Source organism: Tinamus guttatus, unplaced genomic scaffold (assembly GCF_059628265.1).
Source record: "Tinamus guttatus ecotype Peru unplaced genomic scaffold, ASM5962826v1 Tinamus_guttatus_pri_ptg000048l, whole genome shotgun sequence".
Lineage (NCBI taxonomy): Eukaryota > Metazoa > Chordata > Aves > Tinamiformes > Tinamidae > Tinamus > Tinamus guttatus.
In genome coordinates, this window is record NW_028288582.1 from 12,567,438 (window position 1) to 12,590,648 (window position 23,211).

At 42.4% G+C, this 23,211-nt stretch overlaps 1 protein-coding gene across 1 annotated transcript in view; it reads right to left on the bottom strand.

Moving 5' to 3' along the window:
• RIN3 (Ras and Rab interactor 3) overlaps positions 1-23,211 on the bottom strand; it is a 63,860-nt gene that overhangs the window by 9,684 nt on the left and 30,965 nt on the right. Inside the window, exons 4-7 of the mRNA XM_088539760.1 lie at positions 14,575-14,647; positions 11,123-11,214; positions 6,174-7,649; positions 3,840-4,148 (exon numbers count right to left, since the gene is read on the bottom strand). Of these exons, the coding sequence (XP_088395886.1) occupies positions 3,840-4,148; positions 6,174-7,649; positions 11,123-11,214; positions 14,575-14,647 (1,950 nt within the window). The remainder of the gene's footprint in view (positions 1-3,839; positions 4,149-6,173; positions 7,650-11,122; positions 11,215-14,574; positions 14,648-23,211) is intronic.

Sequence of the window (23,211 nt, forward strand, 5' to 3'; positions counted from 1 at the left end):
CTAGGAAGAGAGAGATTCCAGTGTAACATATATCCTATCATCTTCAGAAAACAGACTATGCCATGCAAAACTGTGCCACAGAAGTTATCAGATCAGACATGTCCCATATGGGTCACCTACCTGTCCAAGCTCCCCACTAATGCAACATTTATGAACTATATACTCCAGTTCTCTGGAGATACACAGTTCAGAGATACACATGGGATGAAACTTCACAACCCAGTCACAACCTTCACAGCAAGGTAAGAAGTGTTGCAGATAGGAAATTACTCTTCTGTTTATTCTTCTGGAATCACATTAGAAAGAGGTCTCCCCATCTGTCACGTTTCCACACTATGCTTAGGGCATTTCCATGCCATCAGTCATGGACTGACCAAGATTGATCCATTTTTCTCACCCTGTAATTTTTCATAAACTCATCCCTACAGGCAGCATATTGCTAAAAGCTCCAGTCTTGCCAATGCCAATAAACAGCACACAACCATTTGATACTTCCAAGTTGCATCTTGCTTATCCCTGTGCAGGTCTCATTTGTACTTTTTTGACAAAGAAAAAAGCATAAATTCTAATTCTAATCCTAATCTTACCATCTAAATCTTAATCTAGTTCTAATCTAACACCTTGCACTGTTTGTCTGAAGAAAGGTATGTCTGGAAGATAAAACAATAAACTTTTTTTTTAATATGGGGTTACAGTACTTCTATATAAATACCTGTTCCAATGGCATGCAAAGCTCTGCCTGTGGGTAATGAGGTGTGCAGAAGCAGCTGAGGTGCTAGGAGGTTCATAGCTCCATATAATTGCTATTTTACTTTTTCTAGCACATAAAGCAACAAAATTCTGTTGTGTTTTCAATGAAGAGCCCAAACTTTCCTTCTGTGTATTATTATTGGCCACTCCTAGTATCTTTACCTGCTGGTTATATATTTTTAGATTGCAGTTAACTCCATTGACTAAATCCTCATTGTCTATAATGAGAAACCAGACAAGATGCCCATCTTTGTCAACCAGCTAGTTACACTTGTAGAAGTATTCCGCTTCAACATACATCCTGCAGTTGTACTAAAAAGTCTGTTAGGAAAAAAAGGGCTATTGACTATGACTATGAACTGGCCTTCTTGATTCCTTGTGAAGCATCAGACCCACAACATGATTGCCTTCCACTTAATGGAAAAAAAATGTTAGTTTAAACCAACTTAGAATCTGATCCATTTAGTTTATAGTCTAGGTACTGGGGGTTCAATCACAGGCAATTTATTGGGCAGATTTTGTCATGCAATATTACTAAAATACTTTGAGAACTAAACCAGTGAACAGCACTTTCTTAAAACACAGGATGTAAAAGCCAGTCGAGGCTGCCTTCAAAGTTTCATAATTTACAACAGTAGAAAGATAAGAACTATCACCAGGGCAGCTGTTCCAGACTGAACCTATCCCTAGTTTTAAGGAAAACTTACTATCAGGATACTTGAGCTGAAGCTGAACTAGTGCACATAGCTGCCAGTATCTTAACATTCAAAAAGTAATGGTTTGCTGGGAATCTGAAATAAAATGTGAAGAATCTGATGGTATTCACACTTTGCTTTGAGATACGAGCCCATATTCACAGGTCAGTTTGTCCAATAGTCAGCTCAAAGGGGATAAACACCTATCCTGAGCTGCCACGTAGCAAATTAAACCAGGCAACATAAGTAGTTATCATGTATTGAACAGATATTTTTTGAAAGAGTTAGGCTGATTTTGGTCCTTTGGCACAAGGAGTAATTAGTTTTGTATTCCATATGCTCTGATCATGGAAGAGGTGGGAACTAACTAAGTCAGGGGTGCAAAAAAGGAGCTAAAAGAAGAACAGGCAATTACACAGGAAGTGGAGCATGGCCCGTGCTCTTCCTGTGTGAAGAGAGCGCTGCCTCAACGCCGGCTGACAGCAGAAGGGACACTGTGCTGTGAGGTGGCGAGAGGGCAGAGAGGTAATTCCTACCCTGCAAAATTGTGTCTGAGCAGCCTGCAGCATACCGGTCTGCCTAGCACCATTTGGGAAATTTCTGTCAGAAAAAATAATAATTCAGTTTGCTAAATGTCTTTCTCTGCCAGATGAAAAAATAAAGTGATAAAAGTGATCTGCAGTCAATTCATTTTGTTGAGGAGGTTTTACCCATTTTGTTTCTAATCAGGCCTACAGAACATTTTACAGAATTTCTCTTGGACTGCACTGGCTTCCAGGTGTGATGCTACAGCATTTCTTGACCTTATCAGTTTTCTTGGGCTCAGTTCTCTTAATGCCAGGCCAGTTTTCTTCTGCCTGCACTCTGATGTGGATCAGGGATCATAGAAACTGGCCAGGGAGCTGGACCCACAGGGGAGAATCCGGCCTCCAAGCTACAACCTCCCTGAAGCAGTAACTTAAAGAGTACAGATGACCAAATGAAGTGCTTTGGTTAGCACAGCAAACCATAAGGAAATTGCCTTATTTCATGAATACCAATCTGTTAAAGCATTTAGATATTTTCATTTTTTTCCTCTGATCTCTAATTTCTGTTCCATGATATGGAAACAGCAGCATTTCCTGAACAGAGAAATTCCAACTTTGAGCTCACCAAGGCTGGGCAGATGGGAAATGCACCACCACCATTAGCAGGGGACTGATGGGGACTCCGGGAGGGGGGTGGTGGTGGTGTTCAGTGACACACTTAGGTGACTTGTTGATCTACATCAAATTAGTTTCTCAAGCAACACACTCATTTCAAAACAGCTACACATGCCCAAACCTCCTCAGTTCCTGAAGACAGGCAAGGCAGACCTAAAGGCCTGTCTGCCCTGCTGGCATGGCTCCCTCTGCCCTGCTGTTGATGTGCTCAAATCAGTCCTTGAAACTTTCTGCAAACTGTCCAAGGGAGGACCTTGAGACTAACCTCAGCTGAGACACAACTCCTGTGTAAACGCACACAATAATTCCTGGGGAAATGCTCCAAGGCTGTTTTCAGGCTTACAGAGTAGCTGAAAGCACTTTTGAAGACTGTTGCTTACTGAACTAGTGCCAAGTTGTTGCGAATGAACATCGAGCTGCTCTACAAACACGTGCACGGCTTGTCACCAGCCCCACTGCTTACAGAGGCCAGGCCTTTTGAGGCCTTCCGCAGGCAAGGCAGGGGTTTGGAGGAAGGGCCTTCCTAGGCTATCTGCAAAAATGCATCCTGTGCTGCAGTCCAAAGGCTTAACATGTCAATTTAGTGGTTGGCCTGAGGCCCAGGTTATACTCGCACTCGCAACACAGACTTAACTTGCACCAGATAAATATGAGTGGCTTTTCGAATTGACTAGAGCATCAGGAACTAGCAACAAACAGCACCGGTGTTCTGCAACCCCTCCTCCTCAATTTAGGCAGAACTTTGGAAAGGCCAAATCAAGAGACCTTTCCCTAAAATCCACTCCTAGACTTTACTGTTAACCTGCTACATGCTGGGACAGAGCAATGGGGATTTAAGGGAGCAGTGTGAAGACTTGTGCAAGGGAAACACGACAAATGAAAGTGTTCTTACAGGCATTATCTGGTTCTTCAAATTATGGAGCTTAAAGTTAACTGTGAAACATTTTATACTATTAACTGTATATAGCTATAAAATACATGGAGAGATTCTGAGTCGTATATCAAATACTACTAATAATGTTATTAAGGCAGAGGACACCACAGTCACTAACGCAACCTATGGAGAACTAAAACTAAACTCACTGACCATCACTGTTACCTCCAGTCTAAATATTACTGCACCGTAAGTCCTGTTCCTGTGAGAACCGGAGAAGGGCCAGTGAAGGATGTTATTTCAGTAGGGATGCTGTACCTGGGTTCCCCTGAGCCATGGAGTCATAGATGAGCTTACAGGACTTCAGCAAGATGGCAATCTTCTTCTCTGGGGAGTAGGCCTTGTGCATGGTCGTGAACTTGTGAAGGATTTTTTCCAGTACAACAGTTTCAGGCACACTGGTTGTGACGCCTAGGTCAGTAGTAGTTGTGTTTTGTATCACAAGTTGATTTTCTTTCAGCTGCTGTAAAGATCCATCTTTGGTGTGAATTTCTTTCAAATAAGAATCAATGGCTTCTTTTAAAGGTTTCAGGACACATTTGTACAAAGCTGACTCAGCAATCACATCTACATAGAGAAGAGAAGGAGAACACAAAAGTCCATGGAGGATAACCAACACAGTTACAAGTAAAAATCCTAAAGAAAGATGTATTCTTTCATGCACAACTACATAGTTGAGCACAGGGAAAAGAAGTTACATCCCAAAAAGCAGGCACTTCACTGGCAAGGCTTACAACTGACATAGATGTTCAGCCTCTGCTACTGGAGCTGCAGCAGAGCTCCTGCTATCAGCTGCCCCATCTGATGGTCCTCCACTTATGGGCGCCCAGATGAGCACCCTATTTGGGATGCTTACTTTGGGATTAGATTACCTGTGTCCTCCAAGTGCACCATTAACTAAAAAGGGAGAGGTAGCCACCAGCAGAGAGGAAGATGCCAACATCTGTTCAGAAGCCTCTTTTTCTGACTACCTAGGGAGTAGGCAGTCCGCTCCTGGCCTAACTGGGCCATATCATCCTGCTAAGTAACCACAAGAACTGAACAGAAGTTGATCTAACCAAGCATTTCTGCCTGAAAGTGGGTGAATCCTTTCACATACAGACCTCTACCAAGCAGAACAGGGAGACTTCTTCTTTACGCCTCCTCTTTGCCTTCCCTAATTAATATTCAAGACATTTTTCTCTACACTGAAACCCCTTTCTGTCTCCAAGAAAGGGGTTATTGGGACAGAAATTGCATGTGTTACATGATTCACATGAAAAGGGAAGTTGTAGCTCTGTTCTTCTAGTTATGTCAGAGAGGCCTGCAGCAGGTCTATACTTCTGGAGAGGCTGCAGGGTCATCTGAAGCCTTGACTGAATGAGAAAGGAAGTCAGAAGGCCCTGCTGAGACTAACACCTGGGTTCCTCTGAGTTCTGGCTCTCATACGTAGCCTTGTCTCAACTTATACTGACGCTGCAGGTTCCCCTAGAAACCCTTGTCACATCTTTCCTGGGAACCAGTGCTTAGACCTTTTTCTCTCATCAGCAATGAGCATGCATGTCTGGCTTTCATCCGTAAGAAATAAATACCTGATAAGGTATTTATGGCTTGTAATACCTGATACAAAAACAAGGGAGGTAGAAAGGGTAGAGTACCATATTAATGCAGTTATACTGCTGCTGGGACCCACACTGTGGTTGGCAATTTTCTATGTTGTGTCTTCTAGCTCCCAGTTTGCTTGGAAACATCTTAGGAAATCTCACACATAGCTCTGCATCGCTTGCCAGGTCCTCCAGAAAGAGTTGCAACTCAAACAAGTCCATAAGCACATGCATGCATGTTCTATGTGTACTGCTTTGCATGGGATAAAGGTTTTACAGTCTCTTTATGCTCTCATGAATGTATGTTAATCTTAGGATAATCCATTTTTTAGCAATGAAGGAATTAGTACATTACTGCCCCACAGAATACTTCATGAAACGCAACAAAACACCCCCAAGCCAGCCAAAAGATTATTTCTCCTTCCATAAGGTAAGCTATGTCTGAAGCAGAGAGAGACAGATGTTACATTTTGGGGCCAGCAGTGGTGCTGCAATAGGTAACTCCTCCACCTTCTTCTGAGCTGAGGAACACGTAGTGTCATCAAATGATTCCTCCAACCTGCCATTCAAAAATATTGTAGCCTTTCCCTGCAAAATGTGGAGCTGCAGTGGATGTGGAAGGCCACAGAGCAGTGCTGGCAGGTTATCTGCCTTATCCGATTTGAGTGAAGACAGTCTTTTTCTGTATCTGTCATACACATACTTATATGTGTGCATGATGTGCGTATGTGTGTATATATACATATAAATATGTGTATGTATATATATAATATACACAAAATGCTTCATCTTAAAAAAATCATAATGGGATTTTCCCCTCTCATTGGTTTCTTGGTTGTAGAGCAGCTCCTTTAGGCATTGCCAACTGCAAAGCAGACTTCAGCTCACATTCCTCAGGTTTGGGAGATGGTTTATAATTTTGCAAAGTAGAATCTGTGTCTGCCTATTGTCATTTCCCTCCTCACCATCCCAAACCTTCCCCAATGATAAATAGAGCACAAACACCTACCTATTTGTTCCTCAGTGTAGGCAGCTGGGTCTATCAAAGTTTTCAACTCAGTGCTCTGCACCAAGTAACTCTTCAGCTGAGTCATCATCATCCGGATTTCTTGTAGCATCTCTGTGCTGGAGCTCTGCTTCGCCATCATCTCTAAACTGTACACTCTGTAGTCCCGCACCAGGTTGCCAAAGTATGAATCCTTGTCCTGTGCCAGCTCCACTATCTTCTTCTGCAGCTTTCTGTCACTAGACAAAAAAACTGTGAAGACATTAGACAGGCTCACGAAGGACAGCCTGTTCTTGGCCTTGCCCAAGATCACAGAACGTGTTTTTTTTCCAGATGGAAAAGCCAGCACCTCTAGGTCATCCTCTGTGCTGCTGGTGGAGTAGGAGTCTGGCTCGGATGCGGATGCCTGAGCCACGGCATTGCCTCCTTGGCCCTCCAGGGAGGAGTGCGAACCTTTCAGTTCTGCAGAGTTGATGGATTTGCGGCAACGTCCCGATCCCGCCTCAGCATTTGTGCAAGTGGCACCGGCAGCCTTGGATGGCGAGGCATCCTTGGATGAGGGCACCACCACAGCTGAGCTCAGTCCTCCAGATGTTCTTTGCTTCAACTGGCAAGACCTGGGGATACTTGCTGCCTGAGAAAGTCTCTTCCTTCTTGGTGGTGGAATAGGAGGTGTCTTTCCTTTCTCAGTGGCATTCATTTTTGCCTCTCGCATGTCCTCCTTCTTCTCTGCAGGTTCAGGCGTTGTCTCCTGAAACTGCGCTACGGCTCCTTCAGGAACCTCCCCGGGCATTTCTGCAGCCTTTCTGCACAACAGCTTTTTATCTCCACTCTCAGGACTGGTTTCCCGCTTTTCATCTGTGTGTTCCCCTTTCAGCACTTTGCAACTTCCAGGCTTAACCACACTGCTCTCGTCCGAGGTCCTCTCCGACAGCCGCCTGCGCGGGGGGACGGAGGGCTGGGAGCACTTCTTGGGGCTCAGCTCCTTGGCTGAGCAGCTTTGCTTCCCTCCTTCTTCTTTACTGTCACTGCCCCCAATTTTCATTTCCTTGATGTTCTTTCCCAGGGGTTGAAGCAGCAGCTGATTTCCTTCACAGGCAGTCATAGGATCTTGGGGGAGCTTCAGAGAGGACTTCAGAGCTTGACCATGAGAAGGTGGAGGTGGCGGCGGACGGCGGGGGGACCTCTTTTCAGAGACCGTGGTGGCAGAGGGGAGATGGGCGCTCACAGCATGGCTTTTTGGAGGCAGTACGTGTGGGGGAAAAGGATTACTGCACTCTTCTATAAAAATAGGATTCACGAACCACAGCCTGTCATTTCCTATTGACAGCTCAATTTCACATGAGCAGTGGTTTGTGCTACTTGCAAAACACTGGGTTGGTCTTAAACTGTCTGCCTGGGTCGTGCTGAAAGCAGAGGCCTTTGCAGGGTGAGATATCTCCCCTCCTCTTCTATGATTTAAGTAGGAATCCCAGAAATCTGTTTAAAAAAACACACAAAAAAGCAAATAATAGACCAAAATGAGAGAATTTTAGCTGCTACCAGTATATAAAAGTCCTACTTCATATTAGAAGACATGTTATGCAAACTTTCACACCTCTGCACAAAACAGCATGAAAAAAAATTTGATGGTGTTGTGTGTGTAAAATGCTTCAAACAGGGCACAAGATCAGAAGTTTCACCAGAAAAGTATTTCTTGACAAATTTGGGAAATCCTTATAAGAGGGAATAATCAATCCTGTGCAGATTGTGCAGAGAGATCCAAATAACAAATACAAATGACTGAAAAATGTCAGGTCTGAATCCAGAAACATAAGGTTTTATCGTCCTTACCCAAACTATAATTAGCATTAGCTCCTGTACTTCTGGATGAATGCCTGTTTTGCACCCTGCCTTGAGACTGCCTGTCTGTAGCTGTGAAAGAAGAATGTGGCCCTAAAGCACTATGTGTGTGTCAAAGTTTTACACTGAAGGAGTAGAGAATAGCTGAATATTTCAGTGATAATGAAGTTGATGTTTTAGAAGCAAGTAAATATTTATGTGTATATATATATATTACGTATCACGACTGGACTTCCAGTTTCTAAAGCAAGGTTATAGTAGAACCTAAAACAGAGGCAAGAAACTCTCTAAACAAGCTAACCGGGAACTTGGCTTAGATAAAATCTCTCCCCTACCTGCCACATCCTCAAAGGCAGGCCACTTCTCCCAGCCCTGCTCCCCACTGCAGACAGTGGCTTTCGGTGGCTTCCTGCTTGCAACAAACTCCATGCAGCTCCTAGGAAAGCATCTTCTTCCTGCCAGCCCTGCGAGAGCTGGCCAGGCCTCCCTCTGCCAGCCAGCCACCCTGCGCTCGGATGTCCCCTTCCCTCTAGCAGGGCTGATTCCATGTCACCCCTCCTGCCTCTGGCAAAGCAGTAATATAAGATAGCCACAGAATAAACTACGTGCAAGCAAATTAAAAGGTTGTATCTGTCATTACTGAGAGAGGCCGTACGTGCAGCCAGGGGAAGAATTTGGCCATGAGTCGCTAAAACCTGGAAGTTCATTTTCAGTGTTGGGTTTGGAGTCAAAAGACCTCTCCAAAGACAGGAGGTCAAGTTCCTTTGATTTTGCTTGTGTCAGTTTTATCCAGTGTAACCCACCCACCACCTTTCTGCACTGCACTAGCAAGACGGTTATTCTTCATTACCACTGGCCTGCCCTTGCTCAAGGCCTGCAAATTCAGAAAAGCTCTCTGAAGCTCTTCACCCCACAGCCTTTGAACACCTTCCATACCCCATGATCTCCCTAAAGCAATGCCGTGCGCGTCCCCACTCTGTCCCAGGAAGGTAGCAGAGTGATCATGAGGCTGTTTACTCATATTGAAAAATGGGGAAAATGCTAATGGCACCTCTTGTAAAACACTTTACAAAAGTTCAATATTGTCTCTCTTTCCTTCTATCCATAACAAGGTAAAATTGCTGATTTATAGTCTAGGCTTGGATCCATGGCTAATTCCACTTTATAAGCATGTCACTGTGCTTTCCTATGGCTGCTGAAGCTACAACTGCTTTATTCTCTGATTTTCTACCCTGGGAGGAAGGAGAGTAAAGACGCTTAAAATAAAAATGTTGTAAGGAACAGCAGCACTTCTGACAACAGAATTCAGCTGCAGACATGTAAATGCCACAGCACAGATGGTGTCACGCTGCCTAGTAAGTCATGCAGGCTTCCAAGACGGCCTAGGGTGCAATTTCCTTAAAATGTTCCTACTCCACTGAGTACTAGGAAATGCAGAGCAGTGGGAATAGCTGGCTAAAGTCAGAAGACAGGACTGCTGAGTCTCATGGTCTCAGGAAATGGTGAGTGAGCCAATTTACAAAAGGGAAGTTGGTTATTTTTCTCAGCAGAGGGCAAGCATACAAACATGATGAAAGTGCAACCATCAACTCAGGCTATGAAGGTCTTGATGAGGAGTAGAGGGTCTACACCGTATCCTCTTTGATACTTTGTAACATCCCTAATCTGAAGAACAATCCAGTTTGCAGGGGAATCTTATTTCCACCCATCCAAGAATACATACCACTTTGAAAGAAATGATAATTGTTACACTACAATTTCAAACAACTCAAGGCTTCTTTTGGGAGTGCAAAATTGGCTGGTACATTTTATTTCTACCCATTAGACTTTGTTTCGGAAAGCAGCAAACAGCAACACTCATTACTTCATCCTGTTTGACTCTACTGAGACAATGGCACTCCAAGAAGTTAGGATTGCTCCCCAGGGAATCTATGCACAACAGAATTCCTGCTGTTGACAGAACTTCCTTGGCATGCAGAGAACTATGGCGTGCATATATCCAGACATCACCACTTTTATGACACCAGTGTACAAGCAAGAAGAGGAAGTGCTTTGGTGATCTTCGGTGATCAAAGCACAGTGCATTGGTGTTTGTACTCTGGTTAATCCTCCCTTTTAGAAGCTGCTGGAGACACCTGCCTGAATCAGGACCTCCACAGCTGGCTCTGATCCAGCACGAAAAGGTGGGAGAATCATGAAATACTTCTTACATTTTAATCCAAACATTTGTCCTTGTTTTAAGAAACTTGATAACAAGTTTGTAAGTTGCTATCTAAAGTTGCAAAGTAATTCTCTTCAAGTAATAATTACTGCTCGGATACATCTACTCAAGGGAGCATTGTCAAATTTAAATTTATTCAAAATAAGTGATGCTGAAAGTGGTAGAGCAGAATCTACTGGCCAAATTCAACAAATCTGGCTGAACTGAAACTGCTGGGGTTTGCCCATCCCTTCTGGGAGCTATAATGCAGAAGATTCAGAAATAGATCCCAAAAGCCCCATCATGCTCTACTCGGGATTTCTCAGCAAGCTGACTCTTTAGCTTTCAGGCTTGCTTGAAATATTTAAACAGCTGATGAAAAGCTGAAAAACAAAGTAGCACGAGAGAGGTTTGCTAAATTTAACAGTTGTCTAAAGTTCTGTAAAAGGAAGAAATCGGAAATAAACCTTCTTTAGTTAACAGAACTTAATTCCCCAGCTGTGTGACTTTACACATATGATATAAAATTTGCTTGCTTGGCCTTGTCACTAAAAATAGCATTCCTTTTTGTAGTCTTATGTGCATGAGATGAGAGAACACCGTGGGACACTGCACACTTCTCTATTAACTAGAAAATCTGCAACAGAAATTCGTGTGCAAAAAGTATTACACTCCATCATTTCTCGACACTCCTCAGAGGGGAAAACTGCCTGGATGCTTTCCTCTTTTCATTTACCTCACATACCAACTACTTTGAATATCTGTCAGTTATCCTGAAAAGCCGTCCTAAACATCAGTTGTTGTAATTTCTGCCTCCAGTTTATAGCGAGACTGTAGGTCACACTCCATGTCCGACTTAAGTTGAGGTTTATGTCCAAAGGGGCTGGGTAGTTTCACTAGATGGACTTACCTATCCCCAGACTAGAGACAACTTCAAGATCTTCATAGCTAGTGGCTTCTAATATTGCTTGTGGTAACTTCAGGGTGAAGGGCAGTAAATCCCTGCAAAAAGAAACACAAAACAAAGAATGAAACCCATAGTTGTTAGGATCTTCAAATTTTACCATTGTTTTCTAGTGACTGGATTTACTCATAACTTCAAGCCCATTGTCATAGGAAGAACTTCCAACCAATAAGGGATCATTATCCTTAAATTGTCCTGGCCTGGGTTGCCTCCATTTCACAATAGATCACCAGCACCTCTGAAGATGCTTCATGCCATTTTGCTGGCTTCAGTTTTTGCTTTTTTTGGTGTGAAAACAGCAGCAATATGTCCAGTCTCAGGGGAGGCCATCCAGTAACTGTTCAAAATACTTTCAGTGAAAAGTGAGATAATGAAGATGGCAATATTGTAATTAGAAAAGCTATTATTTTGGGTGCAAAGGGGATTTGTCCTTTTACTTTCTGTTTACCCCCTCTCTCCACCTCTAAAAGTCAGCATGAGTGTAAGACACAGGCAGATAACAAGATATGGGGGCAAGACACTTCCTGGGGAAAGGACATTCTGGGTGAAATAACAGACAGTGACAAAGTTCTCCTTAGCACTGGGAAAATGAGCATATGCTTCCTTCTCAGACTTCTAACTGCTTTGTTTCCTGAAAGAGACTGCATGGCTGTTGATAAAAGATGCTTTCTCAGAGGCAGTTATTTAAGTTTCACTAAAACACATCCTGACTCCTGAATCATTTCAGGGAAATCTTGAGCTAGCTGAACAGTTTATGTTTGCTTGTTGCTCAGTAATATCTTGTTAAGCCCATTGCTACCTCAATGCCCGCTTTAAGAAGAAAAGACAAGGCAAATTACTGAAAAGTCAGTAATAATCTTCAAAAGGCAGCAAGGAGCGGTGCAGGACCTACTATATATTAAAAAGTTTAACAAGATGTTCTGCAAGCAATAGGAGATTATTTTAGAGAAAGCTGACCTTGGGGGTAAGTAGCCACATACACATACCAAAAATGCATGTGACTGCAACACTGAGGAGGACCAGTCTGTTGACAGATGGATGCAGGGGGCCTATTTTCCCTTTATTAGCAGATAGATTCATGGATAAATATCAAGTTTAAAAGAGGAGAAGGCAGCCTTTTTCTTTTTTGTTTGTTTGTTATTGTTATATGTACAAGTAGCTGTATTTTTTTCTTTTTTTTTCTTTTTAGATAAATATATCTAAAAAATAGGAGACGTGAGGAATTTATCCTAAAAAAAAAAGATCTAGTTATAATCAAGGGGCAGACAGGTTGCAGACAAGTAACTGAGTCAGATGCTTAACTGCAGGTGTTGTTTTTGTGATGTAAGGAGATTTAGCCATCATGCTAGAACAAGCCAAACTTTCTTGAGAGTTTGTCAGCCACAATAAAGTCTTTCCAGTTATTTATGGATAGCTATTTACTAGCACAGGCCTCTCAACTCATCAAGAGGGAGAGATTTTACAGGTTGCCAGGAAATGACAGGTCAGCACCTAAACAGCCGTTTTATTACTTAATTCCTGTCAGAAAGTTTATTCCTGAATTCCCTTATCTTTTGACAGCAAGCTAAGAAGCTATCTGAACCACCTGATCTATATTTGAAGCCCAGAAGCAACATTTACAACAGGAGCTAATATAAAAGCTTTTCTTTTTTTTTTTTTTTTTTTTCCCGAGACTCATTCTTAAACCATGATCATTTCTGCAGCTCACTGTATCATATCATAGATAGACTGTTTGCTGTGTGAGTCACTAATGTGACTGCCTTGTATCCTGATTCTGCTTTCCTTGCTTAAATGGAAATTGCCACATTAAGATTCATCTAAGTTTACTCAGGGGACACCGAGGGTTTACATCCAAACCCAAAGCAGGCCTCTTAAGGCAGGGATGGCATCAGCAGGTTGTGTAGAATCACTGTAGCATGCATGGCACAAGTGCATAAAGACAAGTGTAGGTAACACAGGTTTAAGTACATGGGGGGGATTCATCAGTGGGTGAATAACCTTGCACTGATGAGGATGACCTAACTGTCTTTCTCATCTCTGTGCCAACTGTATTTGGAATTTCTGCACTGAGCAAACACACAAGGTCTGTTTTTGTCACTTTATTATGTTTGTAATTTTAGCTAATGAACATAAATTATTTCAGGATTTTTCTCCTTTGATAGACTCCTCCAGTCAGAAAAGATGACTGTTCAGACAGTGTTCTGAATTTCCAGCAATCAGGAGTCTGCTACCAGCTTTGCTAAGTCACTGCCAGGTATGTGTGGATGCTTAAAGGTGCTTCTTGTAAAGGATGGTTAATCCAGGATGGTTTCACCATGCTCTGGTAGTTCTAATCCTGTGTGGGTGCAGTCCTAGAGCCTTCCTCAGTCAAAGCTTCTTCTGCTCTCAGGGACAGCTGTGGCCCTGCTACACCTGAACAGACACTGTGGGATCTGACCCCATCATTGCAACAAGCATCTGAAATACCAACAAAGCCTGCTCTTCTGGCAAGCATCACCTGAGCTTGGGTAAAACCGTAGGAAACACCTGGGGCTGTGCTGTGACTGGGTTTTGTGGGATACCTATATATTTGAATTGTTTTGACCAAATCATATTATGAGTTTGAACCAAAGCAGGAAGCACAAAATGAGACTCTAGGGTGGTGAAAGCCACAAAGTCTGAAACCCGTCTGCACGAGCTCGTGGGAGACACAGCATCTCAAATCCTTTGGTAGCTTAGCAATTCAAGGTGTAGCATCTGGGACAGTACTATTAAAACTCATACTCCTTATCAGTAAATATTGGGTGTTTCAACCTTTCTTTCCCAGGACTGGCAAAATTTGAATCTTGTTTGAAAACCATGCAGGAATCTTTTTTTAAATGGACATCTCTCTGTAAAGATCTGAACTGGAATCCAGCTTCCTTAACCAAGAAAGTGTGTATCCAACATCTGTGCCCATGTCATTGTGCACTGGCCTCTTTTCTAATTCAGTCACAAAGCTATATATTTTCTCTCCCACCTTTCGCAGACATTACCCTTTGTTTTAAAGAAAAGAAGGAAGAATCTCTGCTCTCATAGCACCTTCTCTTGCTCTTAATACTACTAGTTTAAACCTTCATTTCTTTGGAACAACAGTAACACTACTCTGAAAGCAGAGTAGTCCCTATTCAGGGATCCCTACTCAGAAGCTGTACTCCAAAGGAAAGGGTAAAATCCCTTGTAAACCAGTGGCTCTGCACGTACCTAAACAAGGTGCAATACAGAAAGATTTTGTTTTGGAGCAGCTCCACTCTGGTTATGTTTCCCGCTCTAGGCATCTTTGTTTCAGTCATACAAGTGCCAGCACACTCCAGGGGAGAGGCAGGTCAGAGGGGACAGCAAAGTAGTCCTGCACGGAAGCAGGATTGAGTCCAACTCACCTACTGACACAGTAGAAGGCAACGAGTTTGAAGACATCCTCAAACACCAGGACAGATCCTTCCAGGTATAGAACTGATGAAAAACAAAAGAAGTGGTCAGAAACTGTTTTCTCTAATCTGTATGGTAAAAAAAAAAAAGATAGTTTGGGCTCACATATCTGGTATTCTATGGTTTTCCAGTAAAAGGCTTAAAGAAATAAGTCTCTGAGAGTTCAGTGCAAAGAGATGCTTCAGAGAAACACTAGCAGACGCGTCAGCCTGTCTTTACTGAGCAGCTAGCTCAAGATGTCAGAAGGCTGTAGCAGTAACAGAAACAACAGGAAGAAAACAAAACAAAGCAAGTTACAGCCAAACAGTCCATTACAAGTACGTCAACCCCTAAGTGCAGATCAGCAGTACATATGGAGCTGTCCTTGTGACTCTTCATGCTGGTATCTGTTTTGGTCTGAATAGTCAAAGCACTTCCAAGTAAAAAATAGCAATTACTGTTTCATTGCTGCGTGTGTGGGCTCTGACCTGGTCACACAGGCAGTATGAGCACTACCTAGTCACATCTCCTCTGTCTTTTCCCTCTTTTCATGTTATATAATAACAGCACTTTCCTTTAAGTGGGAAAATACAATCTGTACCACCATGGCAAAGCCCTTTGAGGCAACCTCCTTTGTAACAGCATGTTTAGCCCAAATCTCACATGTTTAGTATAGAACTTCTGGCTGCTAAGCTAGAAAAAAAATCACTGGACTGGTGAGGAACATTTTGCAACCTTGACGGGTACCCAAGGCGAGAGAAAGAGATGGGTCTGCAGGAGGTAACTGCCCATCTTGGTTGTCTAGGAAAGTCTGCTATGTAGCTACAGGCTACATTGCTACAAATCCTATGTGTCTATGCGTGTACAATGTGCAATCCCACACAGAGACTGTTGGATTTAAGGAATTCTGTGGAGGTTTTCCAGGAACGCTTGTTTGCTGGAGGTAGGGAATAGGGAATGCACCCCCGTACCGCTGGTGCCACATGAGCGCCGCCGGGAGTCCTTGGGCAGAAGTGCTGGCCAGACCCGCTCAGTAGTGCCAGCAACCAAAAACAGTCTTTGCAGGGTGTTTTCTAGGCCACAGTTCATTGCTGTGGACACCAAGCTCAGCTATCATGAATCAGTTTCCTTGGTTTGCCATGATTCACAGCCCTATGAAACTTCTCCAGCGCTTTGCCTTGCCTGCCTTGGTATTAGTTCCTCTAACGAGGCAGGGCCTTCAGTGTCGGTAGAAGGGGAACATTTCCCCAGCACTCGCCTCCGCTGGCTCCGTTCATGAGCAGATGAAATAACACTAGTTCTTGTCTTCCCACAAATAGAGAATCCCACTGGAAAGAATTGCTCGAGCGCTGTTTCTTTCTTTGGCTTCATGGTTCATTTCCCAGACAAGGTATTTCCTCTTTTTACTTCCCTCTTTCTCATTGGCTAGAACAATTTGCTATTTTGAGCTGAATATACCAATGTAGGCATTTAAAAAGTTGCAAGCAACGTGTGATTCTCATAAGTCCTACTTGACATCAATATTTTTGGATCAACCCAGACAGCTCAATCTCAGCATGCTCTTTGATATCATACTGCAATGTGGAATTTAAACATAATTTGAGCAAAATGATCCCTTTCTCTTGCAGTTCTCCCAGAACTAGGAAAAAAAAGTCCATTAAGCCTTTCTTTTTTCCACAATAAGAATCATGTTTCAGGTAAGGATTTTCATTAAAGATCTACCAAGTGAAAAAAATTCTAGAATTTAAATTCATCTGTTTTGCAGCTCTGACATAGGAAACAAAAATAAAGACAAAAAACAGTGTTGTTCCAGAAAATTAACCAAAACCCAAGGGTCTCTGAATTCACATGAATCCCCACCAGTTAAATAAAGCCCTTTGGGCAGATGGTGGTTTTTAAGGACTCTCTTCTGTTAAGATCCCACATGTCTTGTTTTGGCATCCCATTTTGCAGATGTAAGCGCTCTCACTGCACCTTTAACTGTTTACAGACATGAGCACTTGCACTTGTCCTAATGATTGTTTCTGTGCCAGGATAACTTCATCATTTGGGAGCTTTAATTTTAATCAAAGAGTTGTATTAGTCCATGCCTCTCGGTGTCCAGAGAAGGATACCAACATAGAAGTGCTTTGTAACCATATAGTTACTCCTCCTCCCAAATAAATGGCATAAAACATCACAAAACACCAGGAATTAAACAGCTAGAGTAGTATAGCTACGCAATCTGTCTGCGCTTAAGGACAATAATTTTCAGCAAGTGGTGTATGGAAATTTGACCTTCTGTGGTCTACTTTAAGAGGTCATAAAACAATCAAGTAGGCTAGAATTCACTGTACAGCTGTGCTGAGGAATTTTGGGTTAGTCTGCAAGTAAGTGAGAATAGAAGAACACTACTTCAGAGAGTTACTCAAAGTACTGGCACTGTCAGCACCAGTTCTCTGCCCACATTTCTTCTAAAGAGAGACAGGGCTGAAGCATCCAAGGGACGGACCCTACCCTGGCCATGCAGCCTGTGGCAGCGCTGCCAGAGCCACTTTGGACGCAGTAGCTTCCTTGGGAGGAACTGTAGGATTTCTTCCTTAACCTGTTTTCTCTCTCTCTGCTGCCTGGCTGCCAGCAGGCATCACTGGTAGCGCTGCTTGTCTGCTTTGCTGTCAGGTTATGGGACAAATACATCTCTTGTGGGAACAGTCGCAATGTGCTTGTGGAGAACATTAAATGTGTTCTGTCGCATGTTTCTGCTTCTTGGAAAGAGGCATAAAAATCGCATTTGTACAGCTAACAGGGGAGCTGTACAAATGTCCCTCCTCCAGGGCCATTGCTCCCTTTAAGGCAACCTGCCCTGAGAACACAGTCAGGAGGAGGTGTTTTTCTCCAGCTGTGGATGTGTTGTGGGTAGCTGAAGACATTTCCCTGACATGAGTGTTGGTGATTAGGAAAGGGACTTGATGCTGACATGTTTAGGAATTCACAACTTTGTAAAAGCTACAAGCAGGCACTTTTCCACAAATATTCTGTAATCCTGAAAATTGCGGAGAAAAAAACTGCCTTCCCTGGCTCATGAAACTACACATGGGGTACCTGAAGAGCAAGGAGAGCTTTATCTCTCACCAGAGGAGGGGCAGGATGACAAAAATATAATAAAAAATGATTGCAAAAATACAGTAGGTTCTGTGAGCCAGACATGTTGCCATTGCCCGCTGTTTTACTTACTACTTGGAAACCCACAGAAAAAAATGTCACCTTCAGGAAATAAAGGACAAAATAGGAAGATCATTGTTCAGTTTTGAGCAGTCTGAAATGAACATATCAGAATTATTTGAAAAGATTTGATGGGTGAGGGAAGTATTAATAATATGTGCTAGTGGTTCACCACTGGCAGTGCTCTGTTTTGTGTCCTTGCATTACTCACCGAGTGAACAAGACACGTCCAGGTTATGAACAGTTATAAATATTTACAAATGTTTCCTCTTTCCTTTTACAATACAAACAGGCTCTGAAGAGTGTCATCTTGAGGCACTGACTGAGATCTGTCTTGCAATTTCTTTTATTCTTTTATTTAGATCTCTCCAAGATCTCCCCATCCAGGTACTGATGTTTTTAAGTCAAACTGTTCCCAGGAGTTCTGCTTTTCTTTCCCTTTTGATTTTTCCCTGCAGAATTGTTTGCATGTGTTTGATCACATGGATGAACCACCCCAGTTTCCATCTTCTTACTGCTTACAAATACTCATGGGACCCAATTACTGCAACTTCTTCTTCTCTAATGGAGCTGTTAGTCCTATTCACTGTTTTTGATATCTGTGTAAACCATTTGAGATATCTGAATTCAAAGATATAAATTCAGTTGCGTTGACATAGGATTAGTGATAATGCAACCATCCTCAGAAGTCCTGCTTGGATGTGCTTGAGATGTACTCTTAGCCTTCTAGATTCTGGAAAACAGTGAGATTTGTTATCATAGGATGACTACAGTTTTTCATTTCTGTGTCCAGATTTGGTGATGATAATGCCACCATTTCTTAACTACGCCTCTCTTTGGTATTTTCCACCTATACCGAAGGTCTGGACATCACAGTAGTCAGGACCTTGCTTGCACTGATCTTTGCCAGTAAATAGCCAGTAAATAGTGTTGCTGTAGGTCTGTCACCTTCAGCTCTTTAGAGCCTATTAATACAGGATTGTTCCAAGGCTGAAGTTTCTGAGTTTCTTATTTCCAGATGCTAATGCCTCTCTACCTGCTAGGGAAGGCCTGAACACAGCTGGTGGCAGGAGGTGTTGCATGGGCCCTGCTAGCAATTTCCCAACTTTAGGAAACAAGCCCTGGCTACTGTAACCCTGGTGCTGAGAATACTGCATTTGCCATGGTACACTGTGCTTTTCCTGCCTATCATGCTTTACTGAGATACACGAGGCCATGTTGCGGTTTTAGGTCTCTGACAATGGGCAAAACTCCTTCTGGCTCTTATTCACGTACTAGTCTGGTGCTGGTATTAAAAGAAGGAGCTTTAGCTATATAGAGGGAAATTTAGACTACACTGGTAGAAGTGCTCATTGTGTCCTGCTGTCTTGCTGCAAGAGGTGTGTTTGAAGTTCCTAGTATCTGTTCCTGACATTATTTCTTGTATTGTTTCTTGATCGCTTCCTCAGTGGTATTATATGACTTTCCAGTGTTGTTTTCTTGTAAAACTTCGTCAGTCTTTATCTGTTGCCTTGTCTCAAGGAGTATTTTTTTTTCTATTTTTTTTTCTGTAATCATCTGCTTCTCCTTCTCCCATCTGATATCTAGCCTGTAGTTTTGGTTTTGGTTATGTAGTTGAATATTCTCTTGCGCAACCCAGGTCTTTTCTGTCTTTCGTCTCTTTCCTAGTGCCTTTTTCATGATGTGGTCAGTTATTTCTGTTGTTTCCCTTATTGAGGACTGAATATGCCTATTTTGGACTTCTGCCAGCATCTTCTGTTGTGCATCCAGCTCATGCTCTCTCACTGGATTTTAATTTTATGGTTTTCTACAGAGTTTAATCTATTTGGCTATGATGAAAAAAATCATTGTTGGTGGCAGTTCTTTGGAAATTGAAACCAATGAATTATGAAAGTGATAAAGGGTTGATGAGCTTGGATTTAAAGCATAAGAAAAATCTGTTTTTATATTGTTTTTGACAAAGTATAACTGTATTGTGTAGAAATAAATTATGAATATGCAATTAAAAACAAAGGTACAGGTCTTTGCAGTCTTATTTCATTGGGGTTGAATGGAAGGCATGCTTTGCAAAGTGTACTGCTTCCCTATGTACATGCCCTAGTCTTAAGAAAAAAATAAACTGTCCCAGATCTAATGGCAACAGGGGTGTTGGCCAGTCTTTTGCAACTTGGCTCATCCACATTCATCCAAGCAGAAGGATTGTGCCTTAGTGCCCACTCAGATTTTATGCCTTTAACTCAGAAGAAGCTCCCTCACTTGCCCTGCCGCATTTCCTCTGACCCGTGGTGCTTGAGCAGAAATGAATCATCACAGTCATTTCACCGTTGTTCCCTCCTTGTTGTGATTAACATTACAGCAGGGATTGAGAGGGTGGCTGTCAAGGACACTTGAACTACAGCTAATGGCGCTATCAAAGGGAAGGTATCACAACTCCTCAGTGCGTCCCTTACATGCATCCATGTGAACAGACCTAGCAGGGCCACAGGCACTGACATTCATTTCATTTTGGAAGTTGAGAGAGGAGCATCATCTAGTGGATGACTGTTAAGTTTCAAAGATACTTGCCCTTTTTGGTGATCATCACTCTTTATTTCCTTTGCAGTGTTCAAATAAAGTTCTTATACCCAACTGAAATCCCAAACCTGGTTTGCATGGTTTCTTCAGCCACAGCCTGAGAAAATCCAGGACTTCTTTCCAGGACCTGATGGCAACATAAGGTTTACCTGGAGTTGTAGATGTAGCCTTGCAGGGCTCTGTATTCTTGTTCCCATGGCGGGGCACAGAGGGAAGCGTGCTGAAAAGTGAGAGGGTTCCCAGGGGCTCCAAGGGAAGTAGGAGACATGTCTGATCAGAGTGGTCCCCTTGTGAGCAGTTGAGTTTTGTGAGATCATTGCTGGAGGTGCAGCATTTCCAGAGGTAATTCAGGATCTACCCATGGATTGCAATGGTAGCACAAAATTTACATTCCCCAGGACAGAGATTTAACTTGTCAGAGGCCATGGCTACAGCTGATGGGACAAACAATATAGATATATGCAAGTTGCTCTCTGAGGGCAAATTTCTCTGGTAAAACTTTGTAAGGTAAACCAGGCCTTTGAACATATAAAAGGCCTCCCCTGTGTACTGTGTAACTGCTATTATTTTACATTCTGGGGCTTTATTCCTTACAAACAATTTGCAGGCTGTATAGATAATTCTGAGAATCAATCCATATGTGAAAAAATGTATGTTATGATTTATACTTTTTTACTAAGTTCCAGTTTTTCCATTTACTTTTCAGTTTGTTTCTCTGATGAGTCTGAGATACTGAAGTAATCATATCAAAAAAGGAAGTTTTCAGAAAACTTTAAGGGAAGCCATTGGGTTCCCCAAACCACACTCTGCGTGAGAGACTTCCAGGAAGAAGGGTAAAAGACCAAACTTTCCACAAGTGGGAGATGAAGGAGACAAACCCCCTCTGAAATGACAGAGGTCAGTAGGGAAGCCAGAGGAAAATGTGATACTTTTACCTCACAGAGTTTCGGTCCCTAACAGCCAGCCAGACCAAATAAGGTTTTCTGATTAAATTATTGAGAGTGATTTGGTCAAAGCCCAAAGCATGAGTTTACTTCCCTCAATTTACTTTGAACAATATCTTATTTACCTCATTTATAAGCCTGTTTATTATTCTTTTTAAGAACTTCAAACACCAAACACTGTCCAAGGGAAAAAATTACTTATAATTTGTTCCAGTTTGGTCACTGACACAAAGCCACTAGTACTATGGGTATCGATTTAGTGTAGCTTTCAAAAATGGCTGTTTTGGGGTAATGTTCAAGGTAGTATGCTGACTAGGGTAAGACAGTATTATCCCAGAATAGCATATATAGTCTCTTGCTCTGATTAAACATACATTTTGCATTATTCCTCCTGGGAGTGAAAGATAAGGCAAAAAAAGCCCAAGTGTGGATTAGATTAATGTGAACAAGACTATAAGGGCTTTTTTTCCAGGAAGTTTCTTCTACAATATTGTCTTCCACAAAAATATAAAAATGTAAATATTTGTATGGAGGTAACTCTGCAGGATGAGAGTTAATTAAAAAAAAAAAAAGAAAAGAAAGAAAAAAATACTAGAAGCAACAGAATGTTTCCAAAACAACGTGCAAACCACAGAGAAACCTGGCAGTGTTACGTCTTGAAAAAGCAGCTGCACAAGGGTTTTATGTTTAAAATAAGCAGTGCATCAAAGTGATGCAGAATTTGGTTCAAACGCACTTGGCGAGACTTTCTGCTTTGCATGTGGCCTCTTGCATTTAGAGGAGTAATGGTGAGCTTGCATAACACATTATAAAATATGTCCTCATACCATGTTTTACAATATACCACAAGCCCTTGGTTGCCATTCTTGCTAAACCAGCACTCTGGTCTTCTACTTTAGAGGAGTCTCTTGAGTGTGAACTCTTTGAAGCCAAGGAAATTTTCAGGGTTAATAGCGATGGGAATAAGATTGATGAACAGTGGAAAGATGTCTGGGTTAGGCATTCTTAGAAGGAGGCTAGAGAGCCTCCAGCTCTAATCAAACCATGGCCTCTGGCCAGAAAATGATAATTTCTCTTGAATTCCTATAAACGCCCAGGCAGAGATGCTCTACTTGCTTAGGCCAATGACATCCGCTACAATAGAAAGCAGCAGAAAAATTGCACACCTGGAGCTGGATGCTGAATTCTGGACACAGCTGTCCAGCCACCTTCGGTACCTAGCAGGGCAGACTTGCTTGACGGTAAGCTTGGATCCCAAGAAGCTGCGTAGGTGAGGTCGGCACTTCTCATTAATGAGAAACATACAAAGAGGGGAAACCAGCCCATGCTGAGTGCTGGGTGATGCAGACAGATCATTATCTGTGTCTGAGCAAGGCTAATCTTCAAATAACTAGGGTAGCTCTACATCTTCTGAGAGGTAGCGCGGGCACACCATTGGCAGCAACAGGAACTGCTCTGAGATAACATTTGTTAGCCTACTTTCCTTAACGGCAAGGCACATACCACACTGAAGAAGAATAAGTTACCACAGGGAAAATATGATAGTAGCCTCTATGCCCTAAGGTGTCCCTATATGCAAATAAACTTAAAATTTGAGGTGCGAGGTTAACTACATCTTCAACCTTTCCAGCCTCTACTGCTAAAATTACACAAACTTTTGCAATTCATGGAATGGCTAATCCTTGAAAGAAAAAGCAGTCTTTGACAAGCTCTCCTACTTAAATGCATGATTCGCTTAAATGAGATGGAATTAGGGAAATAAACCATTTTGGGCAAGAGAAAGGATGAGGTATCTTCTTTCTCCCAAGGGCTTCTGTCACTCTGTTATTAATTTTTCCAGCACGTTTCTGCTTTTTCCAAAGTAGCCAGTCCCAGAGCTGACAACAGTTT